General features: G+C 42.2%; 1 protein-coding gene across 10 annotated transcripts in view; it reads left to right on the top strand.

The window, feature by feature from the left end:
- COBL (cordon-bleu WH2 repeat protein) overlaps positions 1–23,380 on the top strand; it is a 106,138-nt gene that overhangs the window by 43,556 nt on the left and 39,202 nt on the right. For all 10 annotated transcript variants that reach the window (XM_079949266.1, XM_079949268.1, XM_079949267.1 and 7 more), the window contains 2 exons: positions 4,777–4,863; positions 8,439–8,633. In XM_079949266.1, the coding sequence (XP_079805392.1) occupies positions 4,777–4,863; positions 8,439–8,633 (282 nt within the window). The remainder of the gene's footprint in view (positions 1–4,776; positions 4,864–8,438; positions 8,634–23,380) is intronic.

Here is a 23,380-nt window from a genome sequence, read left to right on the forward strand (position 1 = left end):
ATCTGCCAGTTCTTTTAATACTCTTGGATGCAGTTCATCTGGCCCTGGAGACTTGAATACATCTAAACTAGCCAAGTATTCTTGTACTATCTCCTTAGTTATTCTGGGCTGTGTTTCCTCTGCTGAATCATTTGCTCCAAATTCTTCAGGTCGGGCATTGTTTTCTTTATCGGAGAAGACTGAGGCAAAGAAGGCATTGAGGAGTTCAGCCCTTTCTGTGTCCCCTGTTTGCATTTCACCATCTTCTCCTCTGAGTGACCCCACTGTTTCTTTGTTCTTCCTTTTGCTACGAACATACCCATAAAAGCCTTTTTTGTTGCTTTTAACCTCTCTAGCAAGCCTGAGTTCATTCTGTGCTTTAGCTTTTCTGACTTTGTGTCTACACGTGCTGGCTATTTGTTTGAATTCCTCTTTGGTGGTTTCCCCCCTTTTCCATTTTTTGTACACATCCTTTTTTAATCTTAACTCAGTTAAAAGTTCTTTAGATAGCCACCCTGGCTTCTTTAGGCATCTTCCATGTTTCCGTCTCATTGGTATTGCCTGAAGTTGTGCTTTTACTATCTCCCTCTTAACAAACTCCCAGCCATCATGAACTCCCTTTCCTTTTAGTATTACTGTCCATGGGATCTCACCCAGCACTTCCCTAAGTTTTATGAAGTCGGCTTTCCTAAAGTCAAGAAATTGAGTCCTAGTATGCTTGGCTGCTCCTTTCCGCTGTATAGTAAACTTCAGAAGAGCATGATCACTCGCGCCTAATGATCCTTCCACTTCTACCCCACTAACCAGGTCATCAACATTGGTTAGGACCAGATCTAAAATGGCTGTTCCTCTTGTTGCTTCTCCCACTTTCTGGACAACGAAGTTGTCTGCAAGGCCAGTGAGGAATCTGTTTGACCTTATGCTCTTGGCTGAGTTTGACATCCAGCAAATATCCGGGTAATTGAAGTCCCCCATTACTACTATCTCCCTTCCTTTTGCATGCTTGGCCATCTGTTCCAGGAAGGCATCATCTATGTCCTCCGTTTGGCTTGGGGATCTATAGTAAACTCCCACAATGAGGTCCCTGTTATTCATCTCTCCCTTAATTTTGACCCAAATGCTCTCACTTTGGCTTTGAGGTTCTAAATCTTGGATCTCTTCACAGGTATACACATCCCTGACATATAACGCCACTCCTCCTCCTTTCTTGTCTGGTCTGTTTCTCTGAAATAGATTGTAACCCTCCATTATTACATTCCAGTCGTGGGACTTATCCCACCAGGTTTCAGTGATGCCTATTATGTCATATTTAGTTTGCTGTACCAAGAGCTCAAGCTCATCTTGTTTATTACCCATGCTTTGCGCATTAGTGTACAGACATTGAAGTCCATTAATCATTCCCCCGTGTCTCTTATTTAAGGATTTTTTCCTCCCACCACTAGGTCTGCGTGCTGTTTTCTCCATTTGGTCTATGACATTTGGATGATCATGTTCATCAATTGATAGACTCCTACCTTCAGGAGCACTGTCTTCCTCCCCCACATTAGTCAGTTTAAAGCCCTCCTGATGAGGTTTCTGAGATTTTTGGCAAAAACATTCCTCCCAACCGTTGTGAGGTGCAGCCCATCGCTTGCCAGAAGTCCATCTTCAAGAAACTGCAGTCCGTGATCTAAGAATCCAAACCGTTCCTGTTTACACCATTTGCGAAGCCAGCTGTTCACTTCCACTATTTTTCTCTCTCTCCCTGGGCCATGTCGTTCAACTGGGAGGACAGATGAGATGACAATTTGTGCATTTAATTGCTTCAATTTCCTGCCCAGAGCCTCATAGTCCCTTTTGATCTTCAGGAGGCTATTGCTTGCAGTGTCATTGGTTCCCACATGAACCAAGAGGAAGGGGTATTTGTCAGAGGGTTTTATGATTCCTTGTAGTCGTTCAGTTACATCTTGGATCTTAGCCCCGGGGAGACAGCACACTTCCCGAGACATCTTGTCAGGCCCACAGATCACTGCTTCTGTTCCCCTCAGTAGGGAATCCCCTATCACCACTACACGCCTCCTCTTAGGTTTGGTCGGGGTTTTTCCGTGATCTGTCCATTCCAAGGTCGCCTGCACATTCCCTGAGGACTGACTTTGCTGCTCGTTTTCATATACCTGATCGACTGTAACGAGGGAGAGATCCTCAAATGGAGTCTGCTCTTCGTCTTCCATTCTAGGGGAGAGGACCTCAAAGTGATTGTGTATTTCTAAACAATCAGAGCGAACCCTGGGCCTCCTACTTCTTTGAGTCACGTTTCTCCATATATCTGGCTCCTGTGTTGGTGAACTAGCCTCCTTCTCAGGGGAGTCCCCTGTCTCCTCCTTGGTGGAGACGGTGTGCTCTGTTGCTTCCAAGAAGAGCTCCAGCTCTCTAATTCTTTGGAGCGTAGCCACACGTTCCTCCAGTTGCTGGACTTTGTCTTCTAAGAGGGCAACCAACATGCAATTGCTGCAGGTAAAGCTGCCTGCAACCTTTGGCAAGATGGCAAACATTGTGCAGGAACCGCAGGCGACTGCAGCTGTTCCCTCACTCTCCATCTTGAGAACGTGTCGTTGGGGCTGGCTACAGTGGTCCTCCATCATAAGAAGCGTGCAGACAGGACAAGTAACTCCCCCCCCAAAACCCCTAGGTCTCCCCCAACGAACGTTTGAGACTAGCTCCCCTAAATCTAAAGATAGATCAAATTGCGCATGCCGCCAGGCGCGCGCCGCTGCCCTACAAGCTCTGATAAGCTCCTCCCACAGCTAATCACCTGCCTCAACAGAAACCCTGCCCCCTCTGACCTTTGCACAGGGAGAACAGCTAATCAGCCACAAGAAACACACACAGGAGAAAACCCTTTTTGCTCCTATGATTCTGCTTTGGGTCTTCTTTCCCAAAGCATATTTGGGAAAGAATTCTATGATTCTGCTTTGGGTCTTCATTCCTTTTGAATGGCAGCAGAGGTAAGTAGGTGTTAGCGGTTCTGCCTTCTTTCTGGCACCCCGTAACATTTCTCCATCTTTTCCATGCAAGGGACCTACTACTTGCTTGTTCTTCCTCTTGCTTCAAACATAGCCAGAGAAACGTTTTTCTTATTTTGAACTTCTCTTGCAAGCCTGAGTTCATTCTGAGCTTCACCTGAACTTCACCCTGCAACTGTTGGCTACTTCCGTAGGCTCTTCCTTCATTATTTCTGCTTTCTTCCATTTCTTATACATACCCTTCTTTCATCTCAGCTCATCCGTAAGCTTGTTATGCAGTCACACCAGTTTCTTTAGGTGCCTCCAACTTTCCTTTCTTGTTGAAATTGTCTGCCTTTGTGCATTCAATATTTTACCTTTAAGAAACTCCCATCCATCTTGCACTCTTTTCTCTTTGAGTATTTCTGACCGTGGAATCTCACTCAGTAGTTCCGTCAGCTTTTTAAAATCAGCCTTCTTCAAGTCTTGAATGCATATCTTACTATACTCAGCTTTCCCTTGCCTCTGTATTATGACACCCAAGAGGACATGATCACTTCCTCCCAAGGTTCCCTGAAACCTTTGCTTCATCAGTCAGTTCCTCTCTATGGGTGAGGACCAGGTCCAAAAGAAATGAGACTCTCCCCTCCTGTGGTTTCTGTCAACTGGTATTCAGAAGAAATAAAGAGCCAGCCCTCTGACCACCTCGAAAATGCTGTGTGGACCCGCACATAGTTCATTCCATTGATTATGGATCAGCATTCTGAGCCTAAGGGACGCAGGTGGCGCTGTGGGTTAAAGCCTCAGCGCCTAGGACTTGCCGATCGAAAGGTCGGCGGTTCGAATCCCTGCGGCGGGGTGCGCTCCCGCTGCTCGGTCCCAGCGCCTGCCAACCTAGTAGTTCGAAAGCACCTCTGGGTGCAAGTAGATAAATAGGGACCGCTTACCAGCGGGAAGGTAAACGGCGTTTCCGTGTGCGGCTCTGGCTTGCCAGAGCAGCGATGTCACGCTGGCCACGTGACCCGGAAGTGTCTCCGGACAGCGCTGGCCCCTGGCCTCTTGAGTGAGATGGGTGCACAACCCCAGAGTCTGTCAAGACTGGCCCGTACGGGCAGGGGTACCTTTACCTTTACCTTTATTCTGAGCCTAGCATGGGTCTGAGGGGAGCAAAAGAGGAAGGTTCACTCCAGCATGTAGCATGAACTGGAATCCTCTCCAGTCCTGGTTTCAGCTCCCATCATGGCCTGCTTTTCCAGATACAGTGGTGCCTCGCAAGACGAAATTAATCCATTCCGTGAGGCTCTTCGTATAGCGGTTTTTTCGTCTTGCGAAGCAAGCCCATTGACAGCTTAGCGGATTAGCGCTATTAGCGGTTTAGCGGCTTTTAGCGGATCAGCCGATAAGCGGCTTATCAGCGGATCAGCTGATAAGCGGCTTAGGCCTTAGGAAAAGGGGGGGAAAAGGGAAAAAACCCCGCAGGAACTCGCAAGACATTTTCGTCTTGCAAAGCAAGCCCATAGGGAAATTCGTTTTGCGAAGCGCCTCCAAAACGGGAAACCCTTTCTTTTTTTTTTTTAATAAGATATTTATTTTGATTTTATATAATAAAACAGATATTACAATCAAAGAAAACTTTCGTCTAGCAGGTTTTCCGTCTTGCGAGGCGTTCGTCTTGCGGGGCACCACTGTATTAGGCAAATGGTTCCTAGCTTTCCCATCCACTGTGTGTTTTAATGGTCTGTTGTTTTTAGCTAGCAGCATGTAATGTATTTACCACTTTTGGAGTGGTCATATAGAGTGTTTATTTGTTCTCTAGGCAGAAGAGTGTTCGATGAGGACGGTTGGGGATTATGGCAGCGAAGAACCTTTAAAGTCCACAACAGAAAGTGAACCGTACCTTGATGTAAGTACTAACATAGCCTCTGGGTGGTGCTGATGCAATAATTTTAATCAAGCACTAAGTGCTAGCAATTTGAGGTGCAATGGTCTATTTCATAGTTCTGATGGAACTCAGTCCTGTTTAACCAACAACAAAGAAGGCGGGGTGTGGTTCACTATCTCATAGAGTTGTTTGGGGCTTTTTTGTTCACAAAACCTTATGATTTAAATTTGTTAGTCTTTGTAAATTTGTTAGACCCTTGGTGGCTTTGCTGCAAAAGATTAACAAGGTCTCCCCCCTCCCCCATTATATTATATACTCCCCACAGAATACACCCAAATAACCAACTTAGCAAGTTTCTTTATGTCATTAAAATTAAATTAGACCATGAAAAGTACATTCAGTAAAAATAAATCGACCTGTGATATACTTATCAAGTAGTATAGAAACATAAATATATGAAAAATATCAGTGTTCCAAAGTTTGTTTGTTTGTTTATTTATGTCCTCTATATGTTGGCATGGACTCTTCTCATTTGAGTCAAGTGGCTCTCCTCTATTGCCCCCCAGATGTACCACCCCCCCCCCGCCCACCCAACAAATTCAGGTTTGTGAAATATTGGGGTCGGGCTAGCAAGTTCCATGGGAACAGACAATTTGGTATAAAATGTTGCAAAAGCTTGGAAAGGAATGGTAGACAAGGGCAAAGATTTGCTAAAAACCTAAAATGGTCAAAGAAAGATAGCAAAAATCCTGCTGGTCACCCCCAGATCCTTAGGCATGGCTAAAATAGTCTTGGATTCAGACTATGAAAGTGGGAGGTGATGATCATCAGCTTTGTAATTAATATATGCATTGCACAGTTATCATAAAATTTAGTAGAATTTCAGTTTGCTAATGACATACTCCAGGTTTTTATGTTGGATCAACAGAGTTTCAGATAATACTAGAAACTGGCCTGCCAGTTGTAGTAACTGTGGTTTGCATTGTTTAAAATCCTAATGGAAATATATTTGACCAACTGGGGTTAAAAACACATTCAAGACAATTAATCAAGAGTTTCCAGAAGGAGACTTTTTTTGCCTTCCGTCTGGCATCTGTTAAGATCAGATACTGAGTAGAGATTCTTTAAGTGCATTTAGATAGAGTCCTTCAAATGTAAACATTTTGAGCAGCTGGCAACAGAGATTAGCAAACCTTGGATGGGAGAGGAGTAATAGTCTAAATATTCTAAATTTAAATAAAACCAAATCAGGACCTTATTCAAGTTCAAGAGACTTAGAGCACAAAGACTGCTAACTGATCACTTGGGTACTTTGATGTTTAAAATAAAATAAAATTCTAATGAATCTCCCACTTCATGTCTTGTCTGTTTCTAAGTTTAGTGGAGCATCTGAGCTGAGTTCAAATTGTCTGAGAGAAATTGTGGTAATGTACAGTTTGCCAGAGAAAGACTATATTCAGATGAGATTTGGACTTGTATATAGTCATACCTCGTGTTACGTTTGCTTCATGTTACGTTTTTTCAGGTTGCATCCCGCAGCGACCCGGAAGTACTGGAAAGGGTTACTTCCGGGTTTTACCGCTCGTGCATGCGCAGAAACACCAAATTGCGTTGCGCACCTTCGCATATATGGCGCTTCAGGTTGCGCTCTTTTCATGTTGCGAACGGGCCTCCGCAACGGATCCCGTTCGCAACCAGAGATACCACTGTACTTCCTCCTTCTCTTGTGTGCAGAAATTAGCAATTTTCAATCCCAGTTTGTGGCAAAATACAGTTTGCTGTTTCATTTGAATTAGTAAACTATGGCTTGTATATTTTCTGATAATGAAAATCATAAGCCATGATGGCGTGTGATTCTCAGCACAAGCCTACCGGTGTACCTGCTTAGATGAGACTAAAAGTATATATAGTCCAGAATGCTGTTCTCCCAGTGGTCACCCAGATTCCTGTAGACATGAGTGCAGTATCACTCACTGAATGGTAGAAGGGACCCCGAGGGTCATCTAGTCCAACCCCCTGCAGTGCAGGAATCTCAGCTCAAGCATCCATGACAGATGGCCATCCAACTTCTTAAAAACCTCCAGTGAAGGAGAGCCCACCAACTTCCGAGGGAGACGCTTCCACTGGTATTCAGAAGCATACTCCTCTTGATACTGGAAATCATCCAGCCATTGTAATCATCCAGACAGTTGTATCATCCATGAATTCCCCTTTAAAGTTGTCCAATCCAGGTAACCCTCTCCTGAATATTTCTGTATCCTACTACGCATGCTTTTAAAGGGTAGACATTCGTATCACTTTTTATCTAGTGAAGTCGATGTTGCCACTTTCAGTTTTTGCACCTCCACTTTTCACATGCGTTAATTGTGGCCTTGGCCTGTATCATTGTCAAAGGGTTGGGGTGTTATATCTGCACTGGCCTGTCTTGTGGGATTTGCGGCTAGCTGACTGTGGAAAGCAAGCTTCATTGTGCGTCAGTCATGAAGAAAGGAAATTTAGTGTGAATCGAATGAGATATAAGAAGAAATCGAGTGCATACAAAGATATTCACAAGTGGCATTTTTATGTCATGTTTACATTTTAAATATTAAGCATGCTCTTCTTGCATGATTTAGAATTATTTTTTTGTTCTTAGAATTCTAACATATTTGCTCAAAGACATTTATCCTTGTCCTTTAAAGGACATGGATGAGTTCTTGGGGACTGAATCCATATTTTTCATGAATTTTTAATGTTTGTAAGATGATAGTGAGGCATGTTTAGAGCATACCAATGAAGGCCCATCTCTGATGGAGTGAAGCTGTAAATGCTGTGATTTTTAAAGGCCTCCGCCAGCTCCCATTAGCTTCCTCCTGTCTCCATCATGGGACAGCACCCCATTCTGCTCAGGCACAAAGTTTCTACCTAGGAACCCCTTTGATTTTCCCATCAGGTTTCTAGGGGAGCCCCAAAGTCCAGCACAGAGCAACATACGCCTCTGTGTATCCAGCTTCCAGCATCAGCCCACCTCTCACACTCTTGCATGCACAGTTCCCCTTGGCCTGTTACAAAGGTAAGTTGGATCAAATGAAGTGTTTATGATGTTGCACTCAAGGGTTAGAGATCAACGAGGATAAGTTTGATCTAACGAAGTGTTGGTGATGTTACGCACAAGAGTTAGACATCTCGTTGATAAGTTTGATCAAACTTATCTTTGTTGATATCTGCAGGAGTCTGGCTAAAGGAACTTTAAAGACTGAATCTTCCTTTTGGGCACAATTTGAATGAGTTTTCTGTTTGTGGCTTCTATAGTAGATTATTTTTGGATTATTAATATAAGATTTAGAACGTAGAATGGTTTGGTAGTGTTTTGTGTGCCGCTTATGTGCTGCTTACTTTATACTGGTCTACTACGAGAATTGGCAGCATAAGTTCATTTCTTCAACACATTGTATTAGCAGCAACATCTAACGCATCTAAAAACACAAGAGGAAATGTTCAAGATGGGTTAGTGTCAGGGGGCATTCCCCCCTTCCCAAGATACATATTTCAGGGACTGACTGTGAAATGTCATATTTAAGAGATTTTAATGAGGTTGTGAATTTATTTACTTACAGGGAGTTGCAACAGCTCCATATTCTTCTTCAGTGGATTCACGTTCCTTTACTTTGGGTCCATCACAGTCTTTGGGGAACATCTCAGGAATTACTGGAAGCACCGAAATGAAAAAGAGGAGAGCTCCTCCGCCCCCAGCAGTGATTCCCCAGATGCAGGGCGGGGAGACGAGCAGTCCGGAGAAAGCACCGAGTCAGGTAAGGACTGTATAGCAAAGTCAGCACAGTCTATACCTTGCTGGACCCTGGACCCTGATTTGGATTAAGGGCAAGTATGGAAGTGTTTTAAATAAATGAACCTGTTTGCCTAGGGGCATTTAGAGCAGCGAGTGCTAGTCTTCACATCATTATTCAGCCTAGAACAGTCATAGGCAAACTTGGCCCTCCAGATGTTTTTGGGACTACAACTCCCACCATCCCTGACCACTGGTCCTGTTAGCTAGGGATGATGGGAGTGGTAGTCCTGTTATGTACTGAGTCGAATAGAATCCAAACTGCAGCAGTCTGATCGGTCCTAGAACAATAGGATCCAAAAGGCAGCAGTCTGATTGGTCCTAGAACAATAGGATTCAGAATGCAGCAGTCTGATTGGTTGGCAGGAACCACCCAATCATGCTCCAGATAGAAGTGAATCCACAACCTGATTGGCTTACAGTAGAATTCCGGAATTAGCCAATCATGTGCAGCCCATTGTGTAAATAATGTATATAAAGCAGATACTTTGAGGGGACTTTCATTCATTCCTCCTCACCACTATGAGCTGAATAAAGAGCATGAAATCACTTTGCGACTCTGAGTATATTTCAAGTCCCAAAACATCTGGAGGGCCAAGTTTGCCTGTGCCTGGCCAAGAAAATGCTTGAGATTAAGTAGTCAAAACAGAAATGTCTGGAGTATGCTGAAAGGAACTCCTGGGCTTGGAATGTTTTTGTGTTCCTTCCTCCTCTGGGAAGTACACAGTGACCACATGGCACGATATTTAGGCTTCCCACGGTAGATTCAAACCCCTGTGTCCATATTTTTGAGTAGCTGGTTCTGAGAGGAAAAGGAAGATATGAATGAACCTTGTGATCTTTTATAGTGTGTGTGTGTGTGTGTGTGTGTGTGTGTGTGTGTGTGTCTCCTATGCTTTTCCTGTGACACACACATTGCTAGGCTACATGAAAACATAGGTGGTGAAGGAGATGCAGAGTGGTAGCATCTCCTTTAATTGTTGAGTTAGACCCTTGGATTAAATTTATATCCTGCATCTTCCTCCAGAGGAGCCCTGCGTGGCAAACATGTCCATACTCTAAAACAATTCAATAAAAACTGCTAAAATAGTTAAAAGCAACCTTCTAAAAACCAGGTTAAAACAACTTTCTAAAAACATTAAAACTCTTAAAAGCAGTCACCTATGCTGATCAGAAGGTCAGCAGTTCGAATACCCGCGACGGGGTGAGCTCCTGTTGCTCGGTTCCCACTCCTGCCAACCTAGCAGTTCGAAAGCACAAAGTGCAAGTAGATAAATAGGTACCGCTTTTGTGGGAAGGTAAACGACGTTTCCGTGTGCTGCTCTCGTTCGCCAGAAGCAGCTTAGTCATGCTGGCCACATGACCCAGAAGCTATATGCTGGCTCTCTCGGCCAATAAAGCGAGATGAGCGCCGCAACCCCAGAGTCGGCCACGACTGGACCGAATGGTCAGGGGTCCCTTTACCTTTACCTTTACTATTAAATACAGCGTTGCCGGGAACAGAACTTTCAACCATCAAATGCTTAGGTAAACAGGAATGCCATCAAATGCCTGAGTTAAACAGGAGTGTTTTTAAAATTCTCCTGAAAGTCAACAGTGAGGGAGTCTGATGCATCTCGCTAGGGAGGGCATTCCTCAAATGGAGGACCGCCACCAAGTAGATCGTGTCATGAAGGCGTTTCTCACTTTTCAGACCCAAAAAAGCAAGGTTTCTTTCTTTTTTTTTTTTATAAATATTTATTAAGGTTTTTTAAAATACAAAATGCAAAAATAATAAACAATATAACATAAATCATAACACATTTTTCAGAACTTCTTTGGACTCCCTCACGTCTCCCACTCCCACTTACATCGTTATAAGTTTTTCCCAGCAATTTATCATCTTGTTTATATTCTTAAATTTTGTTCAGTTAATTTAATCTATTCTCCACAAATTTTATATTTCCCTCAATCTCACTTATCGTCAATTTCAAATCTAATTCAGTGGTAGGCAATTATTTATGATCTAGCATCCTTCTTAGCCTTCAACCAAATTACAATACTTTTGTAGATAAATCTTGAATTTCTTCCAGTCTTCTTCAACCCTCTCTTCTCCCAGGTCTCGAATTCTGCCAGTCATCTCGGCCAGTTGCATATAGTCCATCAGCTGCATCTGCCACTCTTCCAGTGTGGGTAGATCTTGAGTTTTCCAACTCTTGGCAATGAGTATCCTTGCTGCCGTTGTTGCATACATAAAAAATGTTCGGTCCTTCTTTAACACCTTCTGGCCGACAATGCCCAGAAGGAAGGCCTCTGGTTTCTTAGTAAAGGTATACTTAAATACCTTTTTCAACTCATTATAAATCATTTCCCAGAAGGCCTTCACTCTAGGGCAAGTCCACCAGAGGTGAAAGAATGTTCCTTCGTGTTCTTTACATTTCCAACATTTATTATCAGACAAATGGTATATTTTGGCAAGTTTAACTGGGGTCATGTACCATCTATATATCATTTTCATTACATTTTCCTTCAAAGCACTACATGCAGTGAAGTTCAGCCCGGTGGTCCACAACCTTTCCCAGTCCTCGAACATAATATTATGCCCAATATCCTGAGCCCACTTTATCATAACCGATTTAACCATTTCGTCTTGTGTATTCCATTTCAGCAGCAAGTTATACATTCTTGACAATACCTTAGTTTTTGGTTCTAGCAATTCTGTTTCCAACTTCGATTTCTCCACCTGGAACCCTACCTTTTTGTCATTTTTAAAAACTTCTTTAATCTGAGCGTAATGTAACCAGTCTCGCACTTTATCCTTCATTTTCTCCAAACTCTGCAATTTCCAATTGTCTCCGTCTTTTTCTAATATTTCCCAATATTTTGGCCAGTTGGCCTCCATATTGGGTCTTTTTCGGGCCTTAGCTTCCAGGGGTGAAAGCCACCTCGGGGTTTTATTTTCCAGTAAGTCTTTGTATTTTGTCCAGACTTTAAAAACTGCTTTCCTGACAATATGGTTCTTAAAGACCTTATTAATCTTAACCTTATCGTACCATAGATATGCATGCCAACCAAAGGCATTGTTAAACCCTTCCAAATCCAATACGTCAGTGTCTTCGAGAAGTAGCCAGTCTTTTAGCCAGCAAAAAGCTGCGGCTTCATAATACAACTTTAGGTCTGGCAGGGCAAAGCCCCCTCTTTCTTTCGCATCAGTTAGTATCTTAAACTTAATTCTGGGCTTTTTGCCCTGCCAGACAAATCTAGATATATCTCTCTGCCACTTCCGGAAGCACTCTGTCTTGTCCACAATCTGCAATGTTTGAAACAAAAACAACATCTTTGGCAATACATTCATCTTAACAGCAGCGATTCGGCCTAACAGAGAAAGCTTCAATTTTGTCCAACTATCCAAATCTCTCTTAATTTCAGACCAACATTTTTCGTAATTATCCTTAAATAGACTCAGATTTTTTGCTGTTATGTTTACCCCTAGGTACTTTACTTTTTTAACCACAGTTAGTTCCGTTTCTCTCTGAAACTGTTCCGACTCTGCATCTGTCAGATTTTTCCCCAACACCTTAGTTTTCTGTTAGCAAGGTTTCTTTCTTATTAGATCTGGGTACCAGTTTCTCATACCTTCCTAAAATTTAGGACATTGCTTTCATGTTAAGTATTTTAGGTACTCTAAAATGCCCGTAAATTACAGTGTCCTTTGTAAAAAAAAATAGGTGAGTCATACAAACTTCACACAGAGGCCATGAAAGAAGGAAGGATAAAAACAGGAAGATTTAAAGAAGGAACTATTGGAAAATCAAGGCAGTAGAAACATAAGATGATTAGAACCCCACTGAACTTGAAGCATGGGAAGCCCCAACAAAAAATTATAATTTGGCAGAACATTTGGACTATATGATATGTATTTGTATAATCTGGAATACTTAATGTGATTTGATTGGATTGTTAAAATAGAAAGTTTAATAAAAAAATATTTTTTAAAAAATAAATAAATTACAGTGTCCTTAGGGAGATGACGTAAATAAAGTTAATTTTAGAGCACTTTTGCATGATCAAAGCTAGTATAGTGTTTTTATAATATTGTGTCTGATAAGTAAATTCTGTTCCAAAAATAGTTTATACTAGTCAGAATTCCAGAGGGGTATCCATGTTAGATTTTTGTAGCAGAAATATCAAAGAACTAGCACCCATTTCATTAGACACAGGAGGTGGTATCCTAAGTGGGCAATTAACAACGACGTGATTCTATAAAAAGCAAAAGTAGCCATGTTGGCCCATGAGGAAAGTTCAAAAGTATTTTAGATCAATACATTTAGCCTGATTTTGTGATGTTTTGTGTATTTCTGAAACTCTGAATTGTTATGAAAGCTGAACATGTAGTTATGAAAAGGAAGTTTAGTAGCTTTTCTCTTTGTAATAATTTGCATTGCTGAGGTCTGGATGCAACAGGCTAAATGCTATAGACTCCTTATGACTGAAAAAACAACCAGAAACAGGCCAAAGTCTTTTTCTACACTCCCCACCTACCAGGAGCTACATTTGCCTTGCTTTTAGTTATGAGAGTATACTTGCAAGCTCCTTCTGTGACAAAAACATTGCTGGATGTGCTTGTATTTAGGTACGGTAGAGTTAAGTCACAGAATCTGGTTTGGCCTACCTGTTTGTCTTAATGTAGACACCAGAATAAATTTACTCCACATCAACAGGACTAACTCTCCTGAATGAAATGCATAACATGGAAATCAACTCTCAGGGGGAAAGGAAGAAAAAGCAGCATTATACAGGAAGGAAGCAACAGGGGTACTGTTTGTTTGGAAACACCAACAGACAAAACTTAAAGGTGTGTAGGTTATCCAGTCTGCGAAAATGCCAGCGTGTTCATTTATTTCTTTAGTTTATGGGGATGAGCTTGCATTCCATCCCCAAGGAAGAACGTCAATTCCTTATTAATTGACTTCCTTCCATAAAAAGATAAGATGTTTGTTTACAGACGTTTATTTGTGTACAACTGTTACTAACAGGAATATCCTGCAATGGGAGAACATGTTTATTTTCAGAGAGACTCCAGGATTTTTTTTTAATAGGAAAAGGAAAATACATTTTAAAAAGGGAGAGACAGAAATTCTTTCTCAGTGGAAGTCATTTTCTTAAGAACCAAGAAAAAATGCAGAATAGAAATTTTAAAATATATATATGATAGGCTTCATAAAGCTTTGAACATAATTCTGTGACAGGGTAGGTACACATATCAGGAAACTCTTTATCTTGACCCTTAATCTTCCTAAAGTTAGGCATGACTGAGGCTGCAGTAGTATGCACATATTTACTTTGAAATAAGCCCAGTTATCAAAGAAAGTTAAAACTATTTATTTGAAGTCCTATTCCAAGCTCTTAATGCATTTCACATATAACCAGAGGTAGTCTGTCGGGTGGAGTTGAGCGGCAGAGCTGCCCTCCTGGCTCCGTGTTGCTACAGCTTACCTGGATAAGACTGGAGTGGGGTCGGGCACCTATGCACAGGTGAATTGATGGAGCCAATCCAGCCATCCCGCTGGTTAACTGCTAACAGAGAAATATATCTTTAGTTAACAGATGTATTCAGGCATACCTCGGAGATACTGTAGGTTCAGTTGCGTGGCAAGGCCCCGAACCCTCCCCTTTGTTGGAATAAAGACACTTAACACCAATATTTTAGGTTAATGGGCTAAAAAAGGACACAACTTTATTGGTTACAGAATGTGAGTGGTATTGGCTTAGGCATTGGAACCGAATCGCCTATATCTGACTCCTGCCCACTTGCAGGAAGTCTCAGAAGGGTTAACCACCAGTAGGGGGAGCCCCGTCGATGCAAACCAATTTGAGCTCCCCCAGGGTCACCGATAGGGGTCATGCCATGGCCCTAGCCTGCCTGGGCTTCGGACAGGTTCACGTCTCCTGGATTCCTTTAACGGAATACCCTTGAATTAGGAGGGGTAGGTGATGGCCACTACCTCCCCTCCCTTCCAACCTAATACTCCAATGCCTAACCACCAAACCTTACAAAGTTGTGATGATTTGCTTCGAGGTGGGCTAAAAACCAAATGGCTGGTGCCAGTTTGCCAAGTGGAAAAAATTCCTACCAGACTCCTTTGACAGACGACCAACTGAGGTCCATAGCAAGGTCAAAGGATAAGAGCCTAATCTTAGGGCGGGAGGGAGCGAGGGATAACTGCGCGAGCAGGAACCAGAAAAAGGGGCAAGTTTCTGTCCGTGGGCTGCCTAAATAGAGCATGCCACGCCCCCTGCCACTCAGATTGGTCAGCCTGGGAGCGTGACACGGAGGGGACTCCGTATGACATGGGGGCTAGCCACACCCCTGCGCATGGGGCGGGCTCATCTCCAGCCTGCAACTCCATTTCCCTGGGAAGCAAAATGGCTTTCCAGACCACCACAGTAGAGTCAATATCACACAATGAAGCGAGTCGCACAATATATTTGGTTTCCCAGTACATATACAAGTTATGTTTACACTATAGTCTTTTAAGTGTGCAGTAGCACTATGTTTTAAAATACAACAGACATACCATAATTTTAAAATACATTATGGTTAAAATATGCTAACAATAATTTGAGCCTTCAATGAGTCGTAATATCTTCATAAGGAGCAGCAGGAGCTCCTCCAGTCCTTCAGTTTGTAAAAAGACACAAGATCTGCAAAGTGCAGTAAAGCCAAGGTTTGCATGGATGTTTGGGAAAACATCTGCTGCTTCAGGACCGTATTTCCTCATGGGCAAAGCCAATGGCAAGCAGTGGGTTGGGCAACAGATGTGAATCTTACATTTATATAGCAGGCTACATTCCAGCCATAGAAAGAGGAAAAACACTTTTAAATGCCAGAAAAATTAGGAGGGATACATAGAGGAAGGTAAGGGAAGAAGGAAGGAAGGAACTCTGGTGGCATGGAAAAATAGAGCAGTTTCAGGAAGCAGAGGGGCTGCATACAATGAGATTGGGAGCCATGTGGTCGCTGGGCCACAGGTTGTCCACCTGTGCTGTAAAGATCTGATTTTTCTTAAAACATAAAATAAAAGTGTAATGCTTTGGCATTAATATAGTCCCATTGAACTTATTTGGAAGTGAGTTTTTCCTTTCTTTCTCTCTTCTTCTATTAATTAGAGAGGATAGGATTCTATGAGCCACTGTGCTAAGGCTGTCTTTTTTAGATTAAATAAAGAGACACATTCTGTTTCCTTGACAAAACCAGAAGAGTCCCAACTGGCAGAGGGAGCATCTTCTATATGTATTCATATACATTCAGTAAATTTCAGCTGTCACTTGTGACTTGTCTTTCCTTTGTGACAATGAATTTGGTTCTATTATGCGTGAGTGTCTTTTATACATGGATAAACATGAGTTTTCTTTACAAAATAGAAAGCTGAGGCTAGATGGCTCCTGTGGTCCCTTCCAACTCTACAATTCTTTGATTCTATGATTTATATTCATTTATTTGATTTGATTTATCAATGTGATTTATATTATTTATCGGCTGTTCTTCAAGCATGAGTCTCAGAGCAGCTTATAGTAAAACAACTCACACACAAGCATGTCTAGGCTACAGATATGAACAAGCTTCAAACCTGTTCTGATTGTCAGCCAAGCAAAATTGAGATGGTAGTTTTGTGGAGAGGATAGCTAGGGATCGCTAACAAAGCTGTCTCAGCATTCTTACAAAAACTATACTTCTCAGTTTTTGTTGTACAAAGTCATCTTACACCTCCCCTTCAAGGGCTGCGCTGCTTATGGACTTGTTTCCAAGCACAGCTCAGCTCAAAGTAGTTGTGATGACCTTTAAAGCCTTAATTGCCTTAGGTTCAAGCTACTGTATTGTTATTTATTTATTTATTTATTTATTTATTTATTTGTGGTAGTACCCCACCCATCTAACTGGGTTGCCCCATCCACTCTGGGCAGCTTCTAACATAAAAACATGATAAAACATTACACATTAAAAAGTTTCCCTATACAGCACTGCCTTCAGATGTCTTCTAAAGGTTATATAGTTATATAGTTGTATACCCATCTCCTTGACTTCCTCTCCCTGATAGGAGAGCATTCCACAGGGTGGGGCATGACCACCAAGAAGGCCCTCTGCTTGGTTCCCTGTAGCCTCGCATTGAGGGAACCGCCAGAAGGCCCTCGGTGCTGGACCTCAGTGTCCGGGCTGAATGATGGGGGTGGAGACGCTCCTTCAGGTATACAAGGCCAAGGCTGTTTAGGGCTTTAAATTTCGGCACCAACACTTCGGGACCACCTCTTTCTATAGCACTCTGCCTATATCGTAAGATCTGGCAGAGGGGCTGTTCTCCATATTCCAGCTAGGGTAGAGACTAGAGAAAGGGCCTTCTATGTGACAGTACCTAAACTGTGAAATTCTTTGGCTCAAGAGAATCGATCAGTCTCCCTTCTCTTACGGCGTTTCACCATATGGCAAAAATCTGATGCCGCTTTGGCACCTGAAACTTATCTGTTTTTTTACTATTTTATAGTATAAATAAATAAATAAATTTAATTATGGTTGGTTTTATTTGTTAGCTGCCCTGAGTAGCACATAGGCTGGAATTTTGTATATAAATGAATAAAAGCAAATAAATTACAGTTAGGAGTAGTTTCAAATGGTTTAGTGTACAGTGTTAGGTAAAGGGTAAAGGGACCCCTGACCATTAGGTCCAGTCGTGACCGACTCTGGGGTTGCAGTGCTCATCTTGCTTTATTGGCCGAGGAAGCCGGTGTACAGCTTCCGGGTCATGTGGCCAGCATGACTAAGCTGCTTCTGGCGAACCAGAGCAGTGCACGGAAATGCCGTTTACCTTCCCGCCAGAGTGGTACCTATTTATCTACTTGAACTTTGACATGCTTTCGAACTGCTAGGTTGGCAGGAGCAGGGACCGAGCAACAGGAGCTCACCCTGTTGCGGGGATTCAAACCGCCGACCTTCTGATCGGCAAGTCCTAGGCTCTGTGGTTTAACCCACAGCGCCACCCGCGTCCCACCTCTGCAACAAATTCCTTAGTGAACCTCTCCTCAATGGCCTCACTGGGCCCTCCGTTATGTATATTAGCAAGTAAGAACTCAAAAGTCCCATTTTGCAACTGACTGCAAGATGTCAGTTCATATTATTATTTTTACAGCACCATCCATGTTGCTTCTTCAATGGAAACTGACTTGGGCTTCCTATCCTGAAGGTGCTTAAAATAACTGGGAGCTAGACTGGAAAACTTTGCAGAAGGAAATGTGCATCCTGAGCCATAGCTTGCTCCAAATGGGAGAAACTGATTCACAGCATCCTGCTTCAGAAAGGAGAAAAAACCCTATTCTTATTCACAGGAGAGTATTAGATGCACAAGAGATGCCATTCAACATTGAGGGAACAAAGGAAATGTGTTACGCGAGAAAGGTTAAGATGATATGTCACACAAGACCTTGGAATCAAAGGAAACTTCCCTTCCTTTCTGAAGGAAGACAAAAACAAACGCAAGTCTCCTGATCGTGTTTTCTGATTTAGGTGTCAAGGAGATAACTAATCTTAACCCGCCCATCCTTTTTGCTGACAAAATATTTCCACTGGAAAGCGTTCCCTACAATGAAGTGTTCACAACATTGATCCAAAGTCAAAAGTTACAGCAGAACAAAAAAGCAAAATATGTAAAACCAAGGCTTACAACCATCGGCGTTCTCCTGCTAAGCATGTGGTTATAAAATTATAGAGTTGTAAAGGACGCCAAGGATCATCCAGTCCAAGCATAGGCAAACTCAGCCCTCCAGATGTGTTGAGACTACAATTCCCATCATCCCAGACCACTGGTCCTGTTAGCTAGGGATGATGGGAGTTGTAGTCCCAAAAACATCTGGAGGGCCAAGTTTGCCTATGCCTGATCTCGTCCAACGCCCTGCAATGCAGGAATTTCAACTAAAGCATCCATGGCAGATGTAAGAGGCTCTGAGCTTTCATTAAGAAAATAAGCAAGTATCTAGCTTTTTTAGAATGAAAGCTGTGCAACAAAATGGGCAGAAGCAAATGCTTTGTGAGGTATGAGCACTTTTCAGTGTTTTAGCCAAGAAGTGAAGTCTTAGCTCTGATTGACAAGTGCCAGGACTTTTTTTTCAGTGGGAACTCACCAGAACTCAGTTCTGGCACCTCTCTGGCACTAACAAGTTCACTGTGAGTTCCAGCACCTCTTTTTCTAGAAATACAGCACCGATGAGTGCTAGGCATGAATTCCGAGTTATACACATATTGGAGAAGAACCCAAAACAGCACCAACATAACCCAGGAACTCCTTTCTCCATACAACAAAAATGGAGACTTCCTGGTTCATTTTGAAGCTGTGTTTGGCCTTCCTTGGTTTGCATGTGACTGTTTTTTCCTCTGAGATTTTTTTTAGACGGGATTTTAGTGTACCTGTACCGAGGCAATAGCATGTCCACTCAAAAGCAAAAGGCAGTAGCAAAGACAAAAGTTTGTCCTCTCTCAGATATATTTACTTTCATGCAGAAAAGGTTGAAGGCTTGGTCTTGTCTGTTGGCAAAATGATCCAAGTCACAGCCTTGAATTCACTATGCGTATAAGAAATTCCCCTGCCCTCTAATGCCAGAAATGTATTATGACTTTTACAATAGTACCGTTACTTAGGGTAGTTAGTTTATGGAGCAGCTGTCAGGTGTTTTATCAAACCTCTCTTTGGTACCTCTCTTGGGAATAAGACCATAAAGTACCATCTGGCTGAGATCAAGATACAAGTGCTTGACCTCCACATACAGTCCCCGTCAAGCCCTTCATTCAGAGCTGACAAGATGATCAGAACCTGAACATACTGTTCCGTGCAGCTTTGTAATTTGGCAGCATGGAAATGTTCTGCAAATAAACCAAAGTCCACCAGGCTTGTCAGACGTGTGGCCATACTGAGATTTTAGAAGACCTGCACTTTTCTGAAAGCAGATAATATTGCATGACAAGCAGAAGACACAAGCTTCCGGGTTAGCGCCTCTGGCAATGGCGGAATTCCTCTGATCGGGAGGAATTTACTCCATGGAAGCAGGGTCTGGCCGCCACGGCGAAGGCGGAGACCCACTAAAAATCACAGGCGGGAGAAGCATGTGAACCTGGGATTTGGCTGGCACCTTTTGCGCCTCCCCTACTCGCGGGGAGACCCGGTTTCAGGGATCCGGAGCGACGTGGAGTGAACGGCGCGGTGCTTTGAATTGATTGCTTCTTTCACGGAGTGAAGCTTCATTGCTGTTGCCGGAGAGCGCTGACTTTTTCCTGTCGACAATTTGATTTTAAACAACTACCCGTGAGTAGAACGGAAAATTGGATCCATAAATGTCTTAATTTGGCACCGAAACGGGAAGGTTTCAAACAGGAAGTCCGCCTTCCCCTTTTGTAAATAGATTGAAGCAAAGACGCTGCAAGCTAAGGTCTTGGAAAGTCTTCCGTAAAGGATTAAACTTCCATCAATTAAATCTACTAAACCCCCCTTGGAAGCAGGAGAAGAGGGGGAAAATTTTGGATCGCGCAAGCCTGCAGGAGAGAGTGATGAAAATTAAATCACCACCGCTCTGAACCTGGAAAGGGGCTGCCAGTAAGACTGATGTTTTGAAGTTCATTGGCTGTGAATAGAATGTATCTTGACAGTTAGCTAAATAAGAGAAATATATTGTTTCCATTGTCCTCTTCTGCGTTTAAAAAGGAGGAAAAGTAACTGAAAATTGAAACTATATTTACTGTTTGAACTGTGCTTAAAAGGATTGACACAAATAGAAACTGTTTTCCTCTAGAGGGAGCCTTTGAAACTGTTATAAGAGCTGAGCTGGGGGAACTAGCTGCAAGATAAGAGACTGTGAGAATCAGGGATTGACCTTGGACTATTTGAGAATGTCGACAGAAGAAGCTTTAGTGATTGCATTATGCAAGATAAGTCACTCGTTGGAACAACTCCACAAGAAGACAGATGTTATGACTACTAAAATTGATAACTTGGGACAAAAAGTGACTAACTTGGGACAAAAAGTGACTAATTTGGGACAAAAAGTGAACATCAATACAGAAATTATTTAGGATCTGATGACAGGGCAAATTGTCGAGAAGGCGAAGGAGAAAGTTGCTGTTGTTGAACCTAAAGTAATACAAGTGGGAGCCCCAGCCTTACAGAGGCAAATTGAGGACTATAAGTTGAGGCCTTTTATGATTGAATTTAGAAAAAGTCAGATTTTGAGGATCGGAGCCCTACCTGGACTGGAGAAGGAAAGTTGGATAGATCCCTTCATGCAGGGATTTACTGACTTTTGGGATTTGGACTTGGGTCGTGAGGAGATTGGAGCTGTGGGGGCCTTTAGATTTGGAGGAATTTTGAAACATGTCCTGAAATACCTTATGTATTTTAGATTTAACCATGGAGATTTGGTTGATCTGTCGAGAAGGAATAAAAGCATTGTTAGGTTGGAGCTTTCCCGAGATCTGCTCTTCAGTATCAAAGGAAGGAAAATAAGAACAAGATTAGTAGAAGACAAAGTAAAGTGCATGTATAAATATGAAGAAGACCTGCAGAAGGGACTTGGAAAAGAGTTAAGAGCCTCGGACAGAAGATCACCAGGTTGATGGACTATTTGGAATTGACAAATGACTGGCAGTATCCGAGACCAGGGAGAAGAGATGGTGGAAGAAGATTGGAAAAAGTTTAAAGTTTATTTTTAGAAATAGAAATATTGTAAAATTATTGAGTGTTAGAAAAATGTTGGAATGAAATCTTATGGCTTTAGTAGAAATGTTATAAGGAGTTAAGCATAAATAAGCATTATAGTATTAATGGAAAATAAGGGAAAAAATAAGTTAAGATATTTATATGACAGAAAATAGAGAAAGATGGAAAGGAATTGCTGAAACAATTAATAGAAGTGGAGTACAAAAAGGGAGGTGAGAGGAAGTCGATGAAACAAGGGTATGAAAGATAGAGTACTGAAATGGTATGATGTATGTTTTTAAATTGTTTTTGTTTTGTTTTGTTTAGGTCAATGTGTCAATGTTGTGTTTTGTATTGTGTATATATTGTATTGTATTGTTTTTTTTCTTTTTTTCTTTTTTCTTCTCTTTCTTTTTTGTAAGTTTTAAAAGCAATAAATATTATTTTTTTAAAAAAAGACAAGCAGAAGACACAAAAGGTTTTGAATCCCTTGTAAGGGTTTCCCAGACTGTTTCAGACAAGGTAATATAAACTGCCTTCTCAAGAACAAAGAAAGGATTTTGAAAAGCTTAAGAGTTCTGTGGTGACTTTCAGAGGTTTCCTTCCATCAGTTGTCATCTGTAGGTTTTTAGAGAACTGAAGGAAATGGTCATGAGGAGAAGTTAAACCATTAAGAGATAACATCATGAACTTGCATCCAAAAAGTGCCTAAGTTGAAATGGAAGAATACACATCAATTGCAAATGGCACGTATATTTAAAAGATGGGATTTTCACCAACAAAAGTGTTAGCAGGAACATACTTTTCTCCAGAATCCAACTTACAATGTACATGCACCATTCACAATTAATGAATGTTACCTGTGTGTTTTGCCATTTAAATCCAGGTGTGCTGTTTATACCAGAGCCCCAAAAATTGAACTGTGAATTGGCCTTCAAACTCCTAGACAGGGGTCAGCAACCTTTTTCAGCCATGGGCCGGTCCACTGTCCCTCAGACCATGTGGTGGGCCGGACTATATTTTTTTTTGAGGAGGGGGGATGAACGAATTCCTATGCCCCACAAATAACCCAGAGATGCATTTTAAATAAAAGCACACATTCGACTCATGTAAAAACAGCAGGCAGGCCTCACAAATAACTCAGAGATGCATTTTAAATAAAAGGACACATTCGACTCATGTAAAAACAAGCTGGTTCCCGGACCATCCGTGGGCCGGATTTAGAAGGCGATTGGGCCGCGTCCAGCCCCTGGGCCTTAGGTTGCCTGCCCTATCCTAGAATGTTTCCCAATGCAAAAACATGCCCTGTTGCTGTTGTGATGCTGAGATACTGCTTTTCCCCTTAAGAAGACTAGCTGCCACTGAAGCAACAGGACTTTTGCAGAGGCTGGATGGGCATCTAACCGGGATGCTGCTGTTGAGTCTTGCATTGTAGGTCCTGTATTATTAAAGAAGCATGCTGCTAAACCTGTGCCTAATACTCTATTTTAAAAGTGCTTGCAAATCGACAGGGATACATGAGCATCTAGGGTGTATCAGTATAGTTGTACTCAATTATTGAATTAAGTTTCATTAATTTACACACTCATGTCCTAGGAGAACTCAGCAAATAACGCTGAATGAAATCTAACATAGGGGGTATGGCCTGGTTGTGGCAGCCCCCTGGCACAGCAGCCATCCCATGAGCAGGGACCCTGTTCTTTCAGCCAAATCCAAAGGGTGTCTTACCCGTGTTGTGCATCGTTTACCTGTTGTATTCAGGTTTTTTCTTGTTGCATTTGTGTAATAATAATAGCTTGCAGAACAGTGCCAAATCTCCCACATTGGATCTCAGTGCACTGTTGAATCTTTCAGTGCCAGGACTTGGTCTGAAGGCACAGGATTCAAAAGCTTTTCTGAAGCTGAGCAGTTCTTGGTCTAGTCAGTGCTTGGATAAGAGACTGTCTGGCTGCTACACTTGGTCTTGGCCAATGGAGGAATGGTTTGGAGTTGGCTGAGATGG

The sequence above is a fragment of the Podarcis cretensis genome (genome assembly GCF_951804945.1).
Source record: "Podarcis cretensis genome assembly, chromosome: 13".
Lineage (NCBI taxonomy): Eukaryota > Metazoa > Chordata > Lepidosauria > Squamata > Lacertidae > Podarcis > Podarcis cretensis.